The following is a 22,057-nucleotide window of genomic DNA, read 5'->3' as shown; positions in this document are numbered from 1 at the left end:
ACCGCGAGGACTCGCCCCCCCCGCGAACCGCGAGGACTCGCCCCCCCCGCGAACCGCGAGGACTCGCCCCCCCCGCGAACCGCGAGGACTCGCCCCCCCGCGAACCGCGAGGACTCGCCCCCCCGCGAACCGCGAGGACTCGCCCCCCCGCGAACCGCGAGGACTCGCCCCCCCGCGAACCGCGAGGACTCGCCCCCCCCGCGAACCGCGAGGACTCGCCCCCCCGCGAACCGCGAGGACTCGCCCCCCCGCGAACCGCGAGGACTCGCCCCCCCCGCGAACCGCGAGGACTCGCCCCCCCGCGAACCGCGAGGACTCGCCCCCCCCGCGAACCGCGAGGACTCGCCCCCCCCGCGAACCGCGAGGACTCGCCCCCCCCGCGAACCGCGAGGACTCGCCCCCCCGCGAACCGCGAGGACTCGCCCCCCCCGCGAACCGCGAGGACTCGCCCCCCCGCGAACCGCGAGGACTCGCCCCCCCCGCGAACCGCGAGGACTCGCCCCCCCCGCGAACCGCGAGGACTCGCCCCCCCCGCGAACCGCGAGGACTCGCCCCCCCCGCGAACCGCGAGGACTCGCCCCCCCCGCGAACCGCGAGGACTCGCCCCCCCCCGCGAACCGCGAGGACTCGCCCCCCCCGCGAACCGCGAGGACTCGCCCCCCCCGCGAACCGCGAGGACTCGCCCCCCCCGCGAACCGCGAGGACTCGCCCCCCCCGCGAACCGCGAGGACTCGCCCCCCCCGCGAACCGCGAGGACTCGCCCCCCCCGCGAACCGCGAGGACTCGCCCCCCCCGCGAACCGCGAGGACTCGCCCCCCCCGCGAACCGCGAGGACTCGCCCCCCCCGCGAACCGCGAGGACTCGCCCCCCCCGCGAACCGCGAGGACTCGCCCCCCCCGCGAACCGCGAGGACTCGCCCCCCCCCGCGAACCGCGAGGACTCGCCCCCCCCGCGAACCGCGAGGACTCGCCCCCCCCGCGAACCGCGAGGACTCGCCCCCCCCGCGAACCGCGAGGACTCGCCCCCCCCGCGAACCGCGAGGACTCGCCCCCCCCGCGAACCGCGAGGACTCGCCCCCCCCGCGAACCGCGAGGACTCGCCCCCCCCGCGAACCGCGAGGACTCGCCCCCCCGCGAACCGCGAGGACTCGCCCCCCCCGCGAACCGCGAGGACTCGCCCCCCCCGCGAACCGCGAGGACTCGCCCCCCCCGCGAACCGCGAGGACTCGCCCCCCCCCGCGAACCGCGAGGACTCGCCCCCCCCCGCGAACCGCGAGGACTCGCCCCCCCCGCGAACCGCGAGGACTCGCCCCCCCCGCGAACCGCGAGGACTCGCCCCCCCCGCGAACCGCGAGGACTCGCCCCCCCCGCGAACCGCGAGGACTCGCCCCCCCCGCGAACCGCGAGGACTCGCCCCCCCCGCGAACCGCGAGGACTCGCCCCCCCCGCGAACCGCGAGGACTCGCCCCCCCCGCGAACCGCGAGGACTCGCCCCCCCCGCGAACCGCGAGGACTCGCCCCCCCCGCGAACCGCGAGGACTCGCCCCCCCCGCGAACCGCGAGGACTCGCCCCCCCCGCGAACCGCGAGGACTCGCCCCCCCCGCGAACCGCGAGGACTCGCCCCCCCCGCGAACCGCGAGGACTCGCCCCCCCCGCGAACCGCGAGGACTCGCCCCCCCGCGAACCGCGAGGACTCGCCCCCCCCGCGAACCGCGAGGACTCGCCCCCCCGCGAACCGCGAGGACTCGCCCCCCCCGCGAACCGCGAGGACTCGCCCCCCCCGCGAACCGCGAGGACTCGCCCCCCCCGCGAACCGCGAGGACTCGCCCCCCCCGCGAACCGCGAGGACTCGCCCCCCCCGCGAACCGCGAGGACTCGCCCCCCCCGCGAACCGCGAGGACTCGCCCCCCCCGCGAACCGCGAGGACTCGCCCCCCCGCGAACCGCGAGGACTCGCCCCCCCGCGAACCGCGAGGACTCGCCCCCCCCGCGAACCGCGAGGACTCGCCCCCCCGCGAACCGCGAGGACTCGCCCCCCCCGCGAACCGCGAGGACTCGCCCCCCCCGCGAACCGCGAGGACTCGCCCCCCCCGCGAACCGCGAGGACTCGCCCCCCCCGCGAACCGCGAGGACTCGCCCCCCCCGCGAACCGCGAGGACTCGCCCCCCCCGCGAACCGCGAGGACTCGCCCCCCCCGCGAACCGCGAGGACTCGCCCCCCCCGCGAACCGCGAGGACTCGCCCCCCCCGCGAACCGCGAGGACTCGCCCCCCCGCGAACCGCGAGGACTCGCCCCCCCGCGAACCGCGAGGACTCGCCCCCCCCGCGAACCGCGAGGACTCGCCCCCCCGCGAACCGCGAGGACTCGCCCCCCCGCGAACCGCGAGGACTCGCCCCCCCCCGCGAACCGCGAGGACTCGCCCCCCCCGCGAACCGCGAGGACTCGCCCCCCCGCGAACCGCGAGGACTCGCCCCCCCCCGCGAACCGCGAGGACTCGCCCCCCCGCGAACCGCGAGGACTCGCCCCCCCGCGAACCGCGAGGACTCGCCCCCCCCGCGAACCGCGAGGACTCGCCCCCCCCGCGAACCGCGAGGACTCGCCCCCCCCGCGAACCGCGAGGACTCGCCCCCCCCGCGAACCGCGAGGACTCGCCCCCCCGCGAACCGCGAGGACTCGCCCCCCCGCGAACCGCGAGGACTCGCCCCCCCCCCCGAACCGCGAGGACTCGCCCCCCCCCCCCCCGAACCGCGAGGACTCGCCCCCCCCCGAACCGCGAGGACTCGCCCCCCCGCGAACCGCGAGGACTCGCCCCCCCGCGAACCGCGAGGACTCGCCCCCCCCGCGAACCGCGAGGACTCGCCCCCCCCGCGAACCGCGAGGACTCGCCCCCCCGCGAACCGCGAGGACTCGCCCCCCCGCGAACCGCGAGGACTCGCCCCCCCCGCGAACCGCGAGGACTCGCCCCCCCGCGAACCGCGAGGACTCGCCCCCCCCCCGCGAACCGCGAGGACTCGCCCCCCCGCGAACCGCGAGGACTCGCCCCCCCGCGAACCGCGAGGACTCGCCCCCCCCGCGAACCGCGAGGACTCGCCCCCCCCCCGCGAACCGCGAGGACTCGCCACCCCCCCGCGAACCGCGAGGACTCGCCACCCCCCCGCGAACCGCGAGGACTCGCCACCCCCCCCCCCCCCGCGAACCGCGAGGACTCGCCCCCCCCCCCCGCGAACCGCGAGGACTCGCCCCCCACCCCCAACCGCGAGGACTCGCCCCCCCGCGAACCGCGAGGACTCGCCCCCCCCCCCGCGAACCGCGAGGACTCGCCCCCCCCCCGAACCGCGAGGACTCGCCCCCCCTGCGAACCGCGAGGACTCGCCCCCCCCCCCGAACCGCGAGGACTCGCCCCCCCCGCGAGGATGCACCAGCCCGTCAGCCTGCTGGTTGTGTTTTCTACCACACTTTTTGGCGCGAAAGCAAAGCGTTGCCGCTCTCCTGGCAGTTTTTCCCCTCCATCAACAATAACTAGAAGCGTTGCTGCCCTCCCGGCAGTTTTCCCCCTAAATCATCAACAACTAGAAGCGTTGCCGCCCTCTCTACAGTGTTCCCCTCAACAAACGCAAACATCTGACGCTGCGACCATTGAGGACGGGTCCAACGGGCATCCCGCGGCCGCGATCGGCCACGCGAAACTTGCTGTCATCACTGATCAACGCAGCAACGGTTCACTCTCTTCTGTGTTACCGTCGTGGCACTACGGCACGCACCGTTCCGTGCGTTCCCGACTGCCGAGGAGTTCGCTCGCCTCTCGGCGAGTTCACCAACCTGCCAGGACCCACGTTTATTTCCTCCTAGATCACCCGTTCGGCGTTCCTGCAGATTTCGTCAGACTGGGGACCTTTTCCCCACAATGACTGAGCCATGGTCCGCGTCTGCCCAACCTGCCAGTCACTGTGACGCGGCCGGCTGTTTCGCCCCGGCGCCCGCTTCGAACCACGGGCTGCAGAGGTCACACGTCTCCACGGTCCTTCGCCTGGCTGAATACGTTTTATTCGCCATGACGCCACGGTCCTTCGCAAGGCTGGATATGTTTTATCCGCCACGACGCACGCAAGGATCCGCTCACGACCAGCACCTTTAGACCTCGCCCGCCAAGTCGAGACAGCACAACCGCCGAGACCATCGGACACCCATCGTCGTTACGGCAGACCAAGCACGATCGACCACCAGCCACCCAGCAGTTTCCATCTCGAGACTGCAGGAGTCGTTCAGACAGGCTCGTCGGACCACCTCACCTTTTGACGTCCGTTAAAGTGAATTCTGGGGGGGGCGCATGTAGCGGTACCACCGAGTGTCCCTTACTTATACATAATTCCCTTTAACTTAACGATGTGTATAGTTTACCTGTACGGGGCGTTGCCCCTTTAAGAACGCGACCTAACGCGATGACGCGGGCAAACACGATGATGCGGGTAGACGCGAGCCGGCTCAGCTCGGCCTCCCGCTCCCGCGGCAATCACCAGCCCAGCTCGGCCTCCCACTCCCGCGGCAATCGCCGGCCCAGCTCGGCCTCCCGCGCCTGCAACTTCGGCCGCAACGGCCAGCTCCAGTGCCGGGTAAACGTGATAACGTCATCGCGCAATTCACGTGACCGCCCCAAGCGCGGGCAAACGCGATGACGTCACGTCTCAAGTCACATGATGCCCCAAGCGCGGGAAAACGCGAGCAACGCGGTGACGTCATCTCGCAAACCTCCGGACTGCCTAGTCCGTCCTCGTGGCGCTCCCGCTGGGGAAAGACCTGTTCCACGACTCTCCTGCATCGTTCTACGTTGTTTGCTGTACTTCATCTAATTCAACATTAAAATCCTGTTTGTTGTTCTTCCGAGTCAAGCTCCGTTATTTGTTAGGAATACGCCTATTCCTACACTCTAACATTTGTTTTTCTGTTGAAATTATAGAATCATAATATTAGTTAATATATTTAAGGTGTTAATTATTCAACTACAACAGGTTCCTTGTGCAGATTTATTTATATATTGTGAGTGAGACAATTTCTTTTCTTTATCTACCAGCAGTGGGTAAGACAAACACTATTTAATTTTTTTTTGTCACGAACCACTCAAAAACGCTTACTTCATTACCTCTGATCACATCTCCAACTTCTTTCTAAATTCTTTCAGTGGCCATGTGTACGTATCTCACACCCATCAGCCTCCTTGCTGGCCTGACTCATCATGAGCAGCACCACAGGAGATATATTAGTATTTAATTTGTTTTGTAAATATTCTTGTGCAGAGCACCCTCGGGTAGCCATGCATTCTAGTGGAGGTGATGTGCGAGGGTAATGCCACCCAATTTGATCTTGCAATGGGCTTACTTCACACAAGTATTGCCAGTGGAATTGATCGGTTTTTAGACTGAGCTTGGGCCATGTTTTGATTCTTCTCCATTTCTGACAAGCTATTGCTAAGCATAGCTAAAACTTCTTGGAAAGTGGGAGTAAAGAGAAAGACAGAAACCAAATTAGGGTCAAGAATTTATTGAGAACAATGTTAAGCGGATGCGTTGCAGGAGGTTCTCATGGTTGTTACTGCTTTTGCATATCCTATGCGCTGAAATCGATGAGTGCAGAGGTCCATCGAGCAGCTAATATTTAAGAAGAAAGACTTTCTTAAAGTGGCATGGTTACATCTAAAATTGAGTATTTACCATTCATAGTACTTCTGGTTATTCCCTTCTCCATTTAATCCATGATAAAAGCCTGCCTTCCTAGAATTATGGTAATCTATTAATTAATGTTTCAGGGTTTGTTGTGCTGGAATAGGGGATTTTGAGCAGATTAGAACAGCAGGTTGCATCTATTATTTGACCAATTCTGTCCCTAATTAAAATAATTACCTGCTAGAATTTTCATTATCCCCATATAATAGGCTGTTGTGACTTTCAGTGTAATATGTAGCGCTGACTTTCAGTAGCAGGTGCAGTATCCTATATGTGCAAAATTCTATGTATATTGGGTGCAACATGTTTAATACGTTTAAATTTCTCCTCATTTTCACTATTTTAAGTTCTCTTTGCTGGGAAAGCACAATACTGTAAATCTGGCTATGGCTCACAGTTCATACGCTGTCCACAAGCCCAAGCTTATCCAGCTCACAAAGCCCATTAACCTATTCCCTTATTTGTACTTATGCTTCCCATGCAGCTGTTTTTGTCTGTTTGAATTTGGTGGTTTGAAAAGGTCTGTTCTCAGTCTGCTGCTTTATTGGCAGCAGCAAGGCTGAACCTCAGGGAGGTAGGGGCTGCAAGGCTAAATCTCAGGAAGAGCAGGCAGCTGTCAGGCTGAACCTTGGGGAGCGCAAGGGCAGCAAGGTAAAACATTTGTTTTAGGGAAACTTTTCTTGAAACTGTTCATAAGTAATGATATGAAAATGTACAACTGCATATCAACTATACTGAGTTAGGATATAAAGAAAGTGGAACAGGTTTTGAGCATCTAACAACATTCACTACAGGAAAGATGACTAGCCAATAGAATAGCTTAACATTACATTCCAATAGATTTGTTTTTTTTACATGGTCGGCAATAGCTGGAACAATAATGGCAGCTAATTTAAATGCAGCACTATTTCTCAATAAAAGCATTTTTATTCCAATTTGCAGGTTCTAGTTGAAGGTTTTACTATCAGGAGAAAGTTATTTTTACATTTTGCTATCTAACATTTTTCTACATGGTCTGAATAAAAAATAACTTTCTGCCTTCAATTTAATCAAACACAGGTATGTTGTGCTTAAACAGCAGCAATTACAACACATTTAAAGGTTATTAACTGTGCAATATAATTAAAAATTAGTTCAATGAAAATAGGGAAGCAGCAGACTGGAAAGAAATAATGTAAAAAAGAATAACTTAGCCATTAGAATTAATATATTTTGATATATGCAAAACAATTTAATATAAATTACTGGGATTTTTTTTTTAGAAAGATGAGAAAAGACAGTATATTAAATAACGTTAAAATGCTTATGTAGAGTTTTTTTTAACAAAGTGTTCTAATAATTGAAAGTCTCTTCTAAGCACCTTAAATTCAATGTTATATTTTATACTTTCTTATATGTAACCCACAGAGCTCCACAAGTCCCATGCTGCTAGTTAGCTCACTATGACAAAAAGTTTGGACACCCCTGCGTAATATTTGTTTTAATTATTCATGCAGTTTGTGCCACAATTTATTTGTTGCACTGCATTTTATGGTATGGCCACAATTATAAGTCACCTCTGTTGTAGCAAGCTGCAATGTTTGAGGTAATTGTGTAATACGTTTACATTTTGTGAGATATATCTATATCTATCTATCTATCTATCTATATATATATAAATCGGTACTTCTGTCTGTCTGTCATTCTGTCTGTCTGTCATCGCGTGTGCGTCTGTCGGGTATGCGCTCAAAAGTTACAGGGCGTACCTACGCGCGCGTTGCCTCCAAAGAAAGCTTACGCTTCCGAGACGGTTTTAAGCGTATTTACGTTTCGGCCGGGCTAAAATCGCGCCCGCGGTATCCGAAAAACCTTAACATTCCGCTCATTAGCATCTCATTATCCACTCATTAGCGACAGAGTGACCTCGAGCTCGACCAATCGTACGCCGGGTTGCTGGCGTGTGCCGCCGGGCCAATCGGTGCATGTGTGGCCGGGCCTTATCGTTCTGAACCGAGGTGAGTCACCGCCATCTGGATTCCAAACTTTTCCTTTCTTTTTCCCGCTTTCTGCGTCTTTAAAAAAAAAACGTTGCTTTTAAAACACATATTGTTTTAAAAAAAAATGATTTAGAAACTAATTAACTTATCTAATCTCATTAATTTTCCTACCTTCCCCGTTTTTCCAGGTAGGCCTCGAAGCCTCGGCTTCTCCTTCGCACCCACGCCCGAGCTAGGCACCTCCCGGCCCCACTCGAAGGCTGGAGGGCCGAGCCTCAGCCCAGCGCCGCTAGGGTGCGCGCGCAGCAGGAGCTGAGACGCGGTGTCTCTCTCTGGCTCGGCCGGGGGGCGGGGCTTGCTGAGCGTCAAGCGTTACCCTGGCAACCGGGCCCGCCGGCCGTCTCGCACAGCCGCAATCGGCGGTCTTCACCTCGGCGGGGGGGGGGGGGGGGCGGCCCGCGACCCTCGGGGGGGGGGGGGGGCCGCGACCCTCGGGGGGGGGCCCCCGCGCTCCCCTCCCTCCCCCCTCCCCCTTCCCTTCCCCTCCCTTCCCCCCGCCCTCCCTTCCCCCCACCCTCCCCCCCCCCCCCCCCCCCCCAGTCGCGCGCTCTCTCTCTCTTCCAACAACAACATGCCCTCGAAAAAGCCTCGGCACCGCCGGGCACTTCAGCTAGTCTATATATAAAAGGATACTTCTGTCTTCATTCCGTCTGTCTGTCTGTCTGTCTGTCTTGAATAAACTTGAAAGTTATAGAGCATACCTACACGTGCGTTACGTCGAAAGAAAGCTGACGATTCCAGAACCGTCATAAGCATATTTACTTTTCGGTCGGACTAAAATTGTTCGCGCGTTATGCAAAAAACCTTCAAAATTAAACTCATTATCTGCTAATAGCATTGATTGACTGTCGTCAAGGTCGACCAATCCTGTGCCGTCACGATTGACCAATCCTACAGTTCAGTCGCCTGATGGTTGGCCAATCACTGCGTCTGTGGGTGGGACTAATGCTTTTCAACTCGGGCATCGGGCCCAAAACAGCCCTGGCAAAGCCGGGCTCCCCCAGCTAGTATACTATAAAGTAGAAACTGTGCAATAAGTGAATAAAATGTGAAAGATTATTTTAATCATATGGAGATGTATTTGAATGGAATCTAGTATTTTTTTTTTTCTTTTCATTCTTTAGGTTGGAATTCAGATGCATCAGTTAATCCCAGACACTAAAACATCACTTACTCCCTTTTCTCCATTTGTGCGGAGCAACTCTACTGCTGGGGCATCGTGTTCAATGATGGACCTTTTTCAGACATCCAGGTCAAAGAAAGCTGTGGAACACAGGCTTTCAGAAGGTTAGCAAGTTTGAAAAATGTAAAAGATGCCTACCATAAACTGAAGTGGGACGATCAGAAGGAGGGAGAGAAACAAGGGAGAGAGAAATTAGGGAAGGTGGCAGAAAGAAAGAAGGGGAAGGAAGGAGGGAGAGAGTGAAGTGGAAGGAAGAAGAGAGGGGAAAGAGGGAGAGTGAGAAGGGGATGGAAGGAGGGAAAGAGATTCGGCATGAAGGAAGAGAGAGCAAGTTGGGTTGGGTTCATCAGTATCACTGTCATATGCTGTGGGCCTTCTTGAACACCTATAGAACCAGAACAGAGGCATATGTTGGAATGCTTGCAGCAAGATATTTTGTGGTGTATTGCCAAGGTGTAGTGTGTGCTTATCTGTTAGGGAGTGAGTGAGTATGAGGAGAAAGAATAATGAGCAAAACATGGTATGAGCCCTGAGCTTGAGAGGCTTCTGACTTTTCCCTCTGGATTTTCAATGACACCTCTACAAAACGGCTGCAAATTGCTTTGATCGCCTTGGGTACGCCTTTCCTCTCAACTGTTATGTACTGCCTTTTCCTGTAAGCAAATGTAAAAAGCAAATATGTTAGAATTTTGAAGAGCAGAGACAGGGACATCCAAGTGCCCACCCTACATTTCAATTTGTGTGTGATTTCTATATGACCGCAGTTGCATATTTCGGTGTTACCTACAAAGGTTGCCTTGCTGCAATATGGGCATGTATGTGAAAGAGAAACAGCTGGAAGGTTGCCTGAGTGCTTTGCATGCTGCCTCAGTGAACCTGCAGCAGTTTGAAAGTGAACTCTTTGTGTCTGGCATACTATGGCCATATACTCTGTAGGCAATTGATGGCAGTCTTCCAAAGGCTGCCACAACCTCCTACTGCATATTTCCATTCATTACAGACAGCTATACAGAGAAGAGGGTGCCCCTCGGCCCCAAAGGGAGAAGCCCTACTTTGCTGCACTTGGTCCAGCAGCAGCACCACAAGGGCAGCATCTATCAACATGTGCTGCCATGTTATATACTCCTCTTCATTCCATGGTGTGAACAGGAATTTTTTTTTATTCGTTTATGGGATGTGGGCGTTGCTGGCAAGGCCATCCCTAATTGCCCTTGAGAAGGTGGTGGTGAGCCACCGCCTTGAACCACAGCAGTCCCTGCGGTGAAGGTACTCCCGCGGTGCTGTTAGGGAGGGAGTACCAGGATTTTGACCCAGCGACGATGAAGGAACGGCGATATATTTCCAAGTCAGGTAGGTGTGACTTGGAGGGGATCTTGAAGGTGATGGTGTTCCCATGCGCCATCTGCCTTGTCCTTCTAGGTGGTAGAGGTCGTGGTTTTGGGAGGTGCTGCCGAAGAAGCCTTGGCAAGTTGCTGCAGTGCATCTTGTAGATTATTCACACTGCAGCCACGGTGCGCGGGTGGTGGAGAGAGAATATTTAAGGTGGTGGGTTGGATGCCGATCAAGCGGGCTGCTTTGTCCTGGATGGTGTCAAGCTTCTTGAGTGTTGTTGGAGCTGCACTCATCCAGGCAAGTGGAGAGTATTCCATCACACTCCTGACTTGTGCTTTGTAGATGGTGGAAAAGCTTTGGGGTGTCAGGAGGCGAGTCACTCGCCACAGAATACCCAGCCACCGACCTGCTCTTGTAGCCACAGTATTTAAGTTTCTGGTTAGTGGTGTTGATGGTGGGGGATTCGACAATGGTAATGCCGTTGAATGTCATGGGGTGGTGGTTAGACTCTGTCTTGTTGGAGATAGTCATTGTTTGGTACTTGTGCAGCATGAATGTTACCTGCCACTTATCAGCCCAAGCCTGAATGTCGTCCAGGTCTTGCTGCATGCGGGCATGGACTGCTTCACTATCTGAGGAGTTGTGAATGGAACTGAACACTACAATCATAAGCGAACATCCCCATCTCTGACCTTACGATGGAGGGAAGTGTTATGTATTTTGTGTTCTCCTCCCACCTGTGGTGGCGCTGTCACAGGAGATAAATGGTTGGGTGTTCTCTGTTAAGTTTAGCTCTCTTTGTTCGGAACTTGCCAGAACTTCCTTTCCTTCCAATAAAGCACTTCATGTTTGAATCTCTGAGTTCTGAGTCCTAAATTGTGTCTAGGTAGAAAGGTACCGACACAACAAGTGGCAACGAGGAGCGGATGAATCTGTGTACGTTACGGGTGCAGTGAGTAAACAGAAATTTTAATTTGAAACGTGAAATGGCTATTATATTAGGAAACATCGGTGATTTTGATGAAAATGTGGAGCAATGGGGCGCAAATACAGAACATTTTGACTATTTTGTATTGGCGAATGCGGTGGCAAATGAAAAGGTCGTGCCTACCTTTTTGAGTGTAATCGGGCGAAGACATTCAATTTACTTCGCAGCCTCGTGCAGCCAGATAAGCCAGGAACTAAAACATATAAGCAACTAGTGGAAATTCTTGGAGCACATTTTTCACCAAAACCTCTGGTTATTGCTGAGAGATTTAGATTTCACAAACGGAATCAAGAGGAGGGGGGAATCAGTGACAAAAGGTTGTCGGAACACTGCCAGTTCAAGGAGGTGCTGAAGGACACCATTAGAGACAGACTCGTGTGTGGTCTGCAAAATGCAGCCACACAGAAGCGCCTTCTTACTGAGGACAACCTTACTCTTGAAAAGGCCATTGAAGTTAGTGTCTCCATGGAGATGGCGGAAAAGGAGGCTCACCAGTTGAGTTCAACAGGGAGAGTTCACAAGGTGTCGTCTGAGCCTAAAGGTGCGCGGAACGGCACATGTTACCGTTGTGGGAAAACGGGCCATCACGCCAATGACTGCTGGTGTACGGAGCTGGAATGCCGAAATTGTGGCAAAAAGGATCACACTGAACGCGCCTGTAGAGGTAAAAAAAGAACAGACAGAGCTGGGAAGCATGGAAGCAAAATGTCTGTATTTGGACAAGAGAGGAAAAAGAGTGTTCATTCAGTGCAGTATGATGGAACAAGCAAAACAGAGGGGAGCGACACCTCTGAGGAGGAAGAGGTGCACATACTGACGGTTGCAGGTGGTTCAAATGGCTACTGGGTGTCACCACTGGTGGAGGGAAAATCAGTGCGGATGGAGGTGGACACAGGCGCGGCTGTGTCCCTTGTTTCAGACACTGTCTACAACAAAATGCTAAAGCATCTTACCCTTCAGCCAACAAACATTGTGCTAAAGACGTATACCGGCGAACCTGTGGCCATGAGAGGCGTCATTGAGGTGACAGTTAAATTGAACGGACAGACTGCAAAACTGCCACTATATGTGGTAAAGGGAAATTACCCATCGCTACTGGGACGTGCGTGGCTAGAGAAAATCACGCTGGACTGGCCTGCAGTCTGCATGATGTCAAAAGGGGAGTCAGGTCTGACTGCAGTGTTAAACAAACATGCAGAACTCTTCAATGGGGAAATAACAACAGAAAATGCTGGAAAAACTCAGCAGGTCAGGCAACATCTGTGGACAGAAATTTGAGTTGACGTTTCGGGTCGAACCCTTCTTCAAAACTGGAAAGGAAAGATAGATCGGAGGCAGGGCTGCGATCGGACAAAAGAAGTAAAAAAGAGACAATAAAAGGTATTAGAAGCTAGACGAGATGGTAATAGGCTGAGATTGGGTGTAAAGTGTACTGGCAGGGCAAGGGATAGCTGCCAGGTGTGAGAGCGAAACAAAAGGAAAGGGCGGGGGGGGGGGGGGAAAGGAGTGGAAAAATTACAAGAAAAAATGAAATAGGGGCCGAGGTTATGATCTGAAATTGTTGAACTCGATATCGAGTCCGGAAGGCTGCAGAGTGCCTAATCGGAAGATGAGATGCTGTTCCTCGAGTTTACGTTGAGCTTCCGTGGAACAATACAAGAGGCCAAGGACGGTGAGGTCCGAGTGGGAATGGAGCATTGAATTAAAATGACAGGCGACCGGAAGCTCGGGGTCACCCTTACGGACTGAACGGAGGTGTTCCGCAAAGCGGTCACCCAATCTGCGTTTGGTCTCCCAATTGGGTGATCCGCAGTATTTTGCTATCTTCAATGGGGAACTTGGGAGCATGAAAAAGATCAGCGTGAGACTGGACATTAAACCTGACAGCAAGCCGAAGTTTCACAAAGCCCGACCTGTACCCTGTGCAATTAGGCCAAAAGTTGAGGCTAACTTGGAGGCCTTAGTCGAGAATGGAGCCTGTGAGCGTGAGCAAATGGGCCACACCCATTGTTCCCGTCCTGAAAAAGGATGGATCTGTTCGAATCTGCGGGGATTTTAAAGTGACTATTAACCCGGTGCTGTCTGCGGAACAGTACCCTCTTCCCCTCATTGATCTTTTTACGGGCCTGGCCGGAGGGCAAAAGTTCAGCAAAATAGACTTATGCCAGGCTTATCTACAAATGCATGTCGATGACAAATCAAAGGAGCTGCTGACAATTGTGACACACAAGGGGCTATACAGGTACTGCCGCCTTCCGTTTGGAATTACGTCAGCCCCTGCTCTATTCCAAAGGGCAATGGATCAGATTTTGAGTGGACTGCCAGGCGTCCAGTGCTACCTGGACGACATCCTTGTCACTGGGACAAATGAGGAGGATCATCTTCTGAACTTGGATGCGACACTACAACGACTGAAAGAGTACGGACTCAGAGTTCGTAAAGACAAATGTGAATTCTTTCAGTCTTCAGTCGAGTACCTGGGGCATGTGATTGACGCTACTGGCCTGCATAAGGCGCCGTCAAAGGTCAAGGCGATCGTGGAGGCCCCAGCACCCCAGAATGTGAGCCAGTTATGTTCATTTCTGGGGCTACTTAACTACTATGGGAAGTTTATTCCAGACTTAGCAACATTGCTGAAGCCGTTACATCGGTTGCTATGTCAAGGCAAAACATGGAAATGGACTGAACTGTGCAACGAAGCTTTCGCCCAAGCAAAGAAAGCATTGCTGAAATCGGAGGTCCTGACATACTTCGACCCAAAGCTACCCGTGCAGCTAGCATGTGATGCATCACCATATGGTGTGGGAGCAGTCATATCCCACATCATGCCTTCGGGTGAAGAGAAACCTATCGCCTTCGCATCACGCACCTTGAACAAGGCCGAGAGTAACTATGCGCAGATCGAGCGCGAGGCCTTGGGAATTGTTTTTGGAATTCGAAAATTTCATCAGTACCTGTTTGGGAGAAGGGTCACACTCGTGACGGACCACCGTCCATTGACTTCAATCTTCGGGCCCCACACCGGAATTCCGTCTCTCGCTGCAAGCAGGATGCAAAGGTGGGTTTTACTGTTGTCAGGACACACATACGACATCAAATATCGCAAATCAGACTTGCACGGCAACGCAGACGGTCTCTCGAGGCTACCCTTGCCTGTTACTCCCCCAGAGCCTCGTCAGATAGACATCTTCTACTTTAGACAAGTGGAGGGAGCACCTGTCACTGCAGTTCAGGTGCGAAGGTACACCCGCAACGATCCAGTCCTGTCTGAGGTAATGGACGATGTCATTCGAGGGAGAGCGATAGGAGATTCTCCTAGTTTGAAACCTTACGTTTCAAAAAGAAATGAGCTCTCCGCCCAGGCAGGTTGTCTTCTTTGGGGATGCCGTGTCATCATTCCGCCACCTCTGAGGGAACCTATACTGCAACAACTTCATACAGGCCACAGTGGGATGGTTCAGATGAAGGAAATGGCAAGAAGCTACTTCTGGTGGCCAGGTCTCGATGGGAATATTGAGGAGAAAGCCAAAACATGTTCCCCATGTCAAAGGGTCCGGAATGTTCCACAGCTGGCAACCCTACACCCCTGGGATTGGCCTGCAGAAGTGTGGCAGCGAGTACATGTGGACTTCGCCGGTCCTTTCGAAGAGATGATGTTTATGGTGGTTGTAGACGCTCATAGCAAGTGGCCGGAGGTCGCTGTGATGAGGTCTACCACGGCAGAGAAAACAATTGAGAAACTTGGTGAGATGTTCAGCCGTTATGGCTCACCGGAACAACTCGTAAGTGACAACGGTCCACAATTTGTATCACAGGAGTTTGCAACCTTCCTGCATGTGAATGGTGTCCAACACATCAGGTCTGCGCCCTATCATCCCTCTACTAACGGCCAGGCAGAAAGGTTCGTGCAAACTTTGAAGCACGCCTTGAAGGCATCGCAAGGTCAGGGCTCAATCCACCAACGTCTGAACAGCTTCCTGTTGTCCTACAGGAACGAGCCGCATGCCACAACCAAAACTTACCCCGCTTCGCTCATGATGAAGAGGCAGTTGCGGACAAGTTTTGAATTACTCAAACCTCCAAGGGCAGAGCAGGTTGTCCATCGTCAACAACAAGCTCAAGTTGAAAAGAGAGAGAAAAGAGCCAAGGAGAGACGGTTTCATCCGGGAGAGCACGTCCTAGCTCGAAACTACAACACTGGACCGAAATGGGTTCCTGCTACGGTGATCGCGCAGACGGGCCCTGTGTCTTACACGGTTGAGACTGCTGAGGACGTCATCTGGAGAAGACACACAGATCAACTGTTGCCAGGAGCAGAGACAGCCACAGAGGCTCCAACGGCTGGTTGGCCTGAACTGTTTCCAGATGATACCGCAAACCAGCATCCTTTGCCACAGTGCTCTTCTCCAACACAGGAAGTCAAAGAGACTGTTCCACCTGTGCAAACTCCTGACTTTCGACTGACACAGGCACCTTCTCCATCCAGGCCTGTGTCGATGCCTACTGCTGTGGAAGCCAGCGATGACCGCCGGTATCCTGTCAGAGAGCGGCGGCCTCCAAGACGCTTGGATCTGTAGGCTTAGTGACTTCCCCACAAGACTGGGGCAGAATAAACCCCAGGGTAAAGTCAGGGGTTGAGGCAGTCTACCTCTACCCTAGGTTCGTTGAGTGCATTGAAAGTAACTTACCTGTTGAGGAATAATGTGGACCTTCCATTTAAGAGGGGAGGAAATGTTATGTATTTTGTGTTCTCCTCCCACCTGTGGTGGCGCTGTCACAGGAGATAAATGGTTGGGTGTTCTCTGTTAAGTTTAGCTCTCTTTGTTCGGAACTTGCCAGAACTTCCTTTCCTTCCAATAAAGCACTTCATGTTTGAATCTCTGAGTTCTGAGTCCTAAATTGTGTCTAGGTAGAAAGGTACCGACACAACAGGAAGGTCATTGATTAAGCAGCTGAAGATGGTTGGGCCTAGGACACTGCCCTGAGGAATACCTGCAGCGATGTCCTGGGGCCAACAGCCAAAACAATCTTCCTTTGTGCTAGGTATGACTCAAGCCAATGGAGAGTTTTCCCCTTGATTTCCATTGACTTCAATTTTACTAGGGCTCATTGATGCCACACTGGGTCATATGCTGCCTTAATGGCAGCACGGTGGCATAGTGGTTAGCACTGTCGCCTCACAGCGCCAGAGACCCGGGTTCGAATCCGGCCTCGGGTGACTGTCTGTGTGGAGTTGGCACATTCTCCCCGTGTTTGCGTGGGTTTTCTCCGGGTGCTCCGGTTTCCTCCCACAGTCCAAAGATGTGCGGGTTAGGTTGATTGGCTATGATAAATTGACCCTTAGTGTTAGGGGGATTAAATACGTGGGGTTATGGGGATAGGGTGGGATATGTGTTGGTGTAGGGGTTACGGGGATCGGGTGGGATATGTGTTGGTGCAGGCTCGATGGGCCGAAATGGCCTCTATCTGCACTGTGGGGTTTCTGTGATTTCTGTGATTCTGTGATGTCAAGGGCAGTCACTCTCACTTCACCTCTGGAATTCAGCTCTTTTGTCCATGTTTGTACGAAGGCTGTAATGAGCTCTGGATGACCTTCCTTCCATCATAAGGTCAGAAGTGGGGTTGTTCGCTGATGATTGCACAGTGTTCAGTTCCATTTGCTGCAACTCAGATAATAAAGCAGTCCATGCCCACATGCAACAACACCTGGATGACATTCAGGCTTGGGCTGATAAGTGGCAATTAACATTCACGCCATACAAGTGCCAAACAATGACTCTCTCCAACAAGTGAAAGTCTAACCACAGCCCTTTGATATTCAACGGCTACAAGAGCAGCTCAGAAGCTAGGTACAGGAAACTTTGTGTTATCCGGAGGCGAACCGTCCGGCAAGCTCGAGCCACCGGCAAAAATCAGGAGCCGTTCTTTCTTCTTTTCGTTTCTTTTCTTTGCTTTTTTTGAACAGTCAAGCTCTGCAACGTCTGTAGCTAAGCAACAGCTTCAGCTAGAGACGCTACAGAGACGCTTGCCGACTGTTTAGAGGCTGTTGCTGTTTGTGCCAGGGTCAAGGATGTCACTGAACGGCTGCAGGGCATTCTGAAGGGGGAGGGTGAATAGGCAGAGGTTGTGGTTCACATTGGGACCAACGACATAGGTAGGAAGAGGGATGAGGTCCTGCAACAAGAATTTAGGGAGCTAGGTAGCAGATTAAAGAGCAGGACCTCAAAGGTTGTAATCTCTGGATTACTCCCGGTGCCACGTGCTAGTGAGTATTGGAATAGGAGGATAGAGCAGATGAATGCGTGGCTAAAGAGTTGGTGCAGGAGGGAGGGCTTTAGTTTCCTGGATCACTGGGCCTGCTTCTGGGAAAGGTGGGACTTGTACAAGTCGGACGGGTTGCACCTGAACCAGAGCGGGACAAATATCCTTGCGGGGAGGTTTGCTAGCACTGTTCGGGGGGGTTTAAACTAAAATGGCAGGGGGTTGGGAACCTGAGCAGGGAGACAGAGGGAAGGAAAACAGGGATAAAAGCAAAAGATAGGAAGGAGAAAAACAAAAGTGGCAGTCAGAGAAATCAATGGTTTAAATCAAACGTGGCCACAGTAAATAATAATTCTAGTAGGTCTAAGAGCGTTAAAAAAACAAGCCTGAAGGCTTTGTGTCTTAATGCGAGGAGCATTCGTAATAAGGTGGATGAATTGGCTGCGCAAATAGAGGTAAACAAATACGATTTGGTTGGGATTACAGAAACGTGGCTCAAGGATGGCCAAGACTGAGAACTCAACATCCAGGGGTATTCGATATTCAGGAAAGATAGGCAAAAAGGAAAGGGAGGTGGGGTAGCATTACTGGTTAAAGAAGGGATTAATACAATTGTAATGAAGGATATTAGCTCTGATGATGTGGAATCTGTATGGGTAGAATTGAGAAATACTAAGGGGAAAAAAACATTAGTGGGAGTGGTATATAGACCTCCCAACAGTAAGGCAGAGGTTGGGGATGGCATTAAAAGGGAAATTAAAGAAGCGTGCAATAAGGGCACAGCAGTCATCATGGAAGACCTCTCCTGGTCCCTCAATACCTCCTTGATGCGCTATCAATTACTCATAAAAGACTGAGAGTTAAGAGAGTAACTAAAGGCTTTTATTAACAAAAGAATGAAGGTCTGCCTCGAGTGGTCGACCGGTCCAGAAATACAAAGGGCTGGGGAGCAGTCACCTTTATACTAGGACTTGTGGGAGGAGTCAGCCGAGGCATGTACACAGTGGAATACAAACAGTGGTTTACCACATTCACCCCTTGTTTAAAATTGAGTCCGGCGGGGTGAAGTGTATTAAAAGTTAGTGTATTGGAGTCTCTCCGGAGGTCTTGTCTGCCGCTGTGATCGGCGTGGCGACGGCAGGGGTAGTGGAGCTTCCGGCGTCGAGTCCTGCGTAGGCTGTGGCACAGGCGTGTCGTCCTCGTAGATGTCGAGCGGGTCGCGGGGCCCAGGCCTGCCGTCTGCTGGGGCTGGATATCGGATCGTGGGGGGGGGTGGTAGTGAGTAGTGGGTTACTGCGGCCCCCGAGGGTGCAAGGTCTCTTATGGAGACTGTGTCCTCCCGCCCGTCCGGGTATGCAATGTAAGCATACTGGGGGTTGGCGTGGAGGAGGTCGACCCTCTCGACCAGGGGATCCGTTTTATGGGTCCTCACGTGTCTTCTCAGTAGGACCGGCCCTGGGGACGTCAGCCATGGCGGTAGCGATGTCCCCGATGTGGACTTCCTTGGGAAGACAAACATTTTCTCATGAGGGGTGGCGTTAGTGGCAGTGCAGAGCAGTGACCGAATAGAGTGGAGCGCATCGGGGAGCACATCCTTCCAAATGGTCCTCACCTCCTCAATAGAGTAAGGCAGGTTGCGGGCCTTGATCAAGTGGAAGAACCTGGTGACCCCCGGGTGGCAGAGGTCATTGTGGAGGGCCCGCAGTCTATCGATCTGCGCGCTGGCGCAGGTGCCACGCGATAGCGCATCCGGGGGTTCATTGAGCTTCCCGGGCCGGTACAAGATCTCGTAACTGTAGGTGGAAAGTTCGATTCTCCACCTCAAGATCTTGTCATTTTTGATTTTGCCCCTCTGCTTGTTGTTAAACATGAAAGCAACTGAACGCTGGTCAGTGAGCAGGGTAAATCGTTTTCCGGCCAGGTAGTGCCTCCAATGACGCACAGCCTCCACAATCGCCTGGGCCTCCTTCTCAACAGCGGAGTGTCTGGTCTCCGGGCCTTGGAGGGTTCGTGAAAAGAAGGCCACGGGTCTCCCCGCCTGATTGAGGGTAGCGGCCAGGGCAAAGTCGGACGCGTCGCTTTCCACCTGGAAGGGGATGGATTCGTCCACTGCGTGCATGGTGGCTTTGGCAATGTCCTCCTTGATACGGTGGAAGGCTAAGCGGGCCTCTGCCGTCAAGGGAAAAGAGGTGGACTTGATCAGCGGACGGGCCTTGTCCGCATAGTAGGGGACCCACTGGGCGTAATAGGAGAAAAACCCTAGGCACCTCTTCAGGGCCTTGAGGCAGTGGGAGTTCCATAAGGGGACGCATCCGGTCGGGGTCGGGGCCGATGACTCCGTGTTCCACAACACAGCCAAGGATGGCGAGGCGGTTTGTGCGGAATATGCACTTCTCCTTGTTATATGTCAGGTTCAGGAGTTGGGCGGTGCGGAGGAATTTTTCGAGGTTTGCGTCATGGTCCTGCAAGTCACGGCCGCAGATGGTCACATTGTCCAGATATGGGAAAGTGGCCTGCAACGCATTTTGATCTACCATCCGGTCCATCTCCCTTTGGAAGACGGAGACCCCGTTGGTGACGCCAAAGGGAACCCTAAGGAAGTGATAGAGGCGGCCGTTTGCCTCAAAGGCGGTATACTGGCGGTCCTCAGGGCGGATAGGGAGCTGGTGGTACGCTGATTTCAGGTCAATGGTCGAGAAGACGCGGTACTGCGCGATCTGGTTGACCATATCAGCTATGCGGGGGAGTGGGTAGGCGTCCAGCAGGGTGTAGCGATTTATTGTCTGGCTGTAGTCGATGACCAGGCGCTGCTTCTCGCCGGTCTTAACGACCACAACCTGGGCTCGCCAGGGGCTGGTGCTGCCCTCAATAATCCCTTCCTTCAGGAGCCGCTCCACTTCGGTTTTAATGAAAACCCTGTCCCCGGCACTGTATCGCCTGCTCTTTGTGGCGATGGGCTTACAGTCGGGGGTGAGGTTAGCAAACAGTGGTGGGGGGGTGACTCTGAGTGTGGAGAGGTTGCACCTGGTGCGCAGCAGGCAATTTGGAAGCTGCTGGCTGCGGACTGTGAGTGGGGGTAGGGGTCCACCGTACGCCATCGTAACACTTTTAAGGTGGCACTGAAAATCTAATCCCAGCAGGACGGCAGCGCAGAGGTCGGGCAGGACCAGAAGTTTAAAATGATCGTACACGGTCCTGTCTACTACGAGTGTCACCACGCAGTGTCCGCCGACTGGGACTCGGAGGCCATAGAAATCCACTGGTGCGCAGGCAGGACTGGGAGAGAGCAACGCCGCACCGTGTCGGGGTGGATGAAGCTCTCCGTGCTCCCAGAGTCAAAAAGGCAGATTGTATCGTGACCATTTACCTTAATGTCCATTGTGGAACTGGCCAGCTGGTGCGGTCTCGCTTGGTCCAGTGTAACGGATGCCAGCGTAGGGGTCGGTGTGTCGCTGCGGGTATCAGATGAGGCGGTGTTGGGGGCCTGCTGCGTTCCGGCTGTCGTCCAAGATGGCGGCGTCCATGATCCCCATGTGGCTGGAGGCGTCCAAAATGGCTGCTGTACCGGTGGTTCGCACATGGCCGGGGAGGCCCAAGATGGCGGCCCGCATGGCCCACACGCGGCGCTGCTGGGGTTCGGGGTGGCTTTGGCCCTGCAGACGCTAGCGTAGTGTCCCTTCTTCCCGCAGCCCGAGCAGATCGCGTTTTTCGCCGGGCAGCGCGCTCTGGGGTGTTTTGCCTGGCCACAGAAGTAGCATTTCTGGCCTTGGGGCACTGCTGTCTGGCCTTGGGACACTGCTGCGGTAGTTGGGCCGTTGCTGGGGTGGCACGGCGCTATGAGGCGGTCCTACCGTGTCCCAGGCTGTCATTCCCCGCGGCGTCCACGGTGCAGAGGAGTAGGCATCCATGCCCCGGTAGGCTGCATCCAATGATAGTGCGAGTTCAGAGGCCTTGTTGAGGTCGAGGTCACTCTGCTCCAACAGTCGCTGTCGGGTGTAATTGGATCTGTGGCCCGCTACAAAAGCGTCCCGGATAAGTTCCTCTGTGTACACGGCGGCCTTTACATCCTTACAACCACAGGCCCGGCCAAGCACAGACAGTGTCTGAAGGTATTCCACGGTCGATTCCCCAGGTTGTTTACGACTCCCCAGAAGGTGCCTGGCGTACACTTCGTTCACTGGGTGCGTGTACTGGTCCTTGAGCTTGATAGCGTCCGCGTACGAGGTCGCGTCTTGGATGACCGAGTACACTCGGTGGTTCACTTTGGAGGTCAGGACATCCAGTTTGTCCTCGTCCGATTTGATTGCTGCGGAGGCGGTCAGGAATTTTTCGAAACACTTAAGCCAGTGAGTAAACTTGGTGGATGAGTCCGCCTCCCGATGATCTAAGTCCAGGCATGCTGGTGTGAGGATCTTCTCCATTATAAAAATTTTGTTAATAAAATTGATGCGCTATCAATTACTCATAAAAGACTGAGAGTTAAGAGAGTAACTAAAGGCTTTTATTAACAAAAGAATGAAGGTCTGCCTCGAGTGGTCGAC

The 22,057-nt window shown here is 54.4% G+C and overlaps 1 protein-coding gene across 6 annotated transcripts in view; it reads left to right on the top strand.

Moving 5' to 3' along the window:
* rev1 (REV1 DNA directed polymerase) overlaps positions 1-22,057 on the top strand; it is a 151,409-nt gene that overhangs the window by 100,756 nt on the left and 28,596 nt on the right. For all 6 annotated transcript variants that reach the window (XR_015079734.1, XR_015079735.1, XR_015079733.1 and 3 more), the window contains one exon: positions 8,877-9,039. Coding sequence is in view for 3 of the 6 variants with exons in the window: in XM_085998919.1 (XP_085855045.1) it covers positions 8,877-9,039 (163 nt within the window). In the remaining 3 variants the exon portion in view is untranslated. The remainder of the gene's footprint in view (positions 1-8,876; positions 9,040-22,057) is intronic.

The sequence above is a fragment of the Somniosus microcephalus genome, chromosome 10, assembly GCF_052327205.1.
Source record: "Somniosus microcephalus isolate GS21.2 chromosome 10, FLI_Smic_1.0, whole genome shotgun sequence".
Classification (NCBI taxonomy): domain Eukaryota; kingdom Metazoa; phylum Chordata; class Chondrichthyes; order Squaliformes; family Somniosidae; genus Somniosus; species Somniosus microcephalus.
The sequence above is the reverse complement of the archived record's forward strand: the minus strand, read 5'-3'. Positions and strand labels throughout refer to the sequence as shown.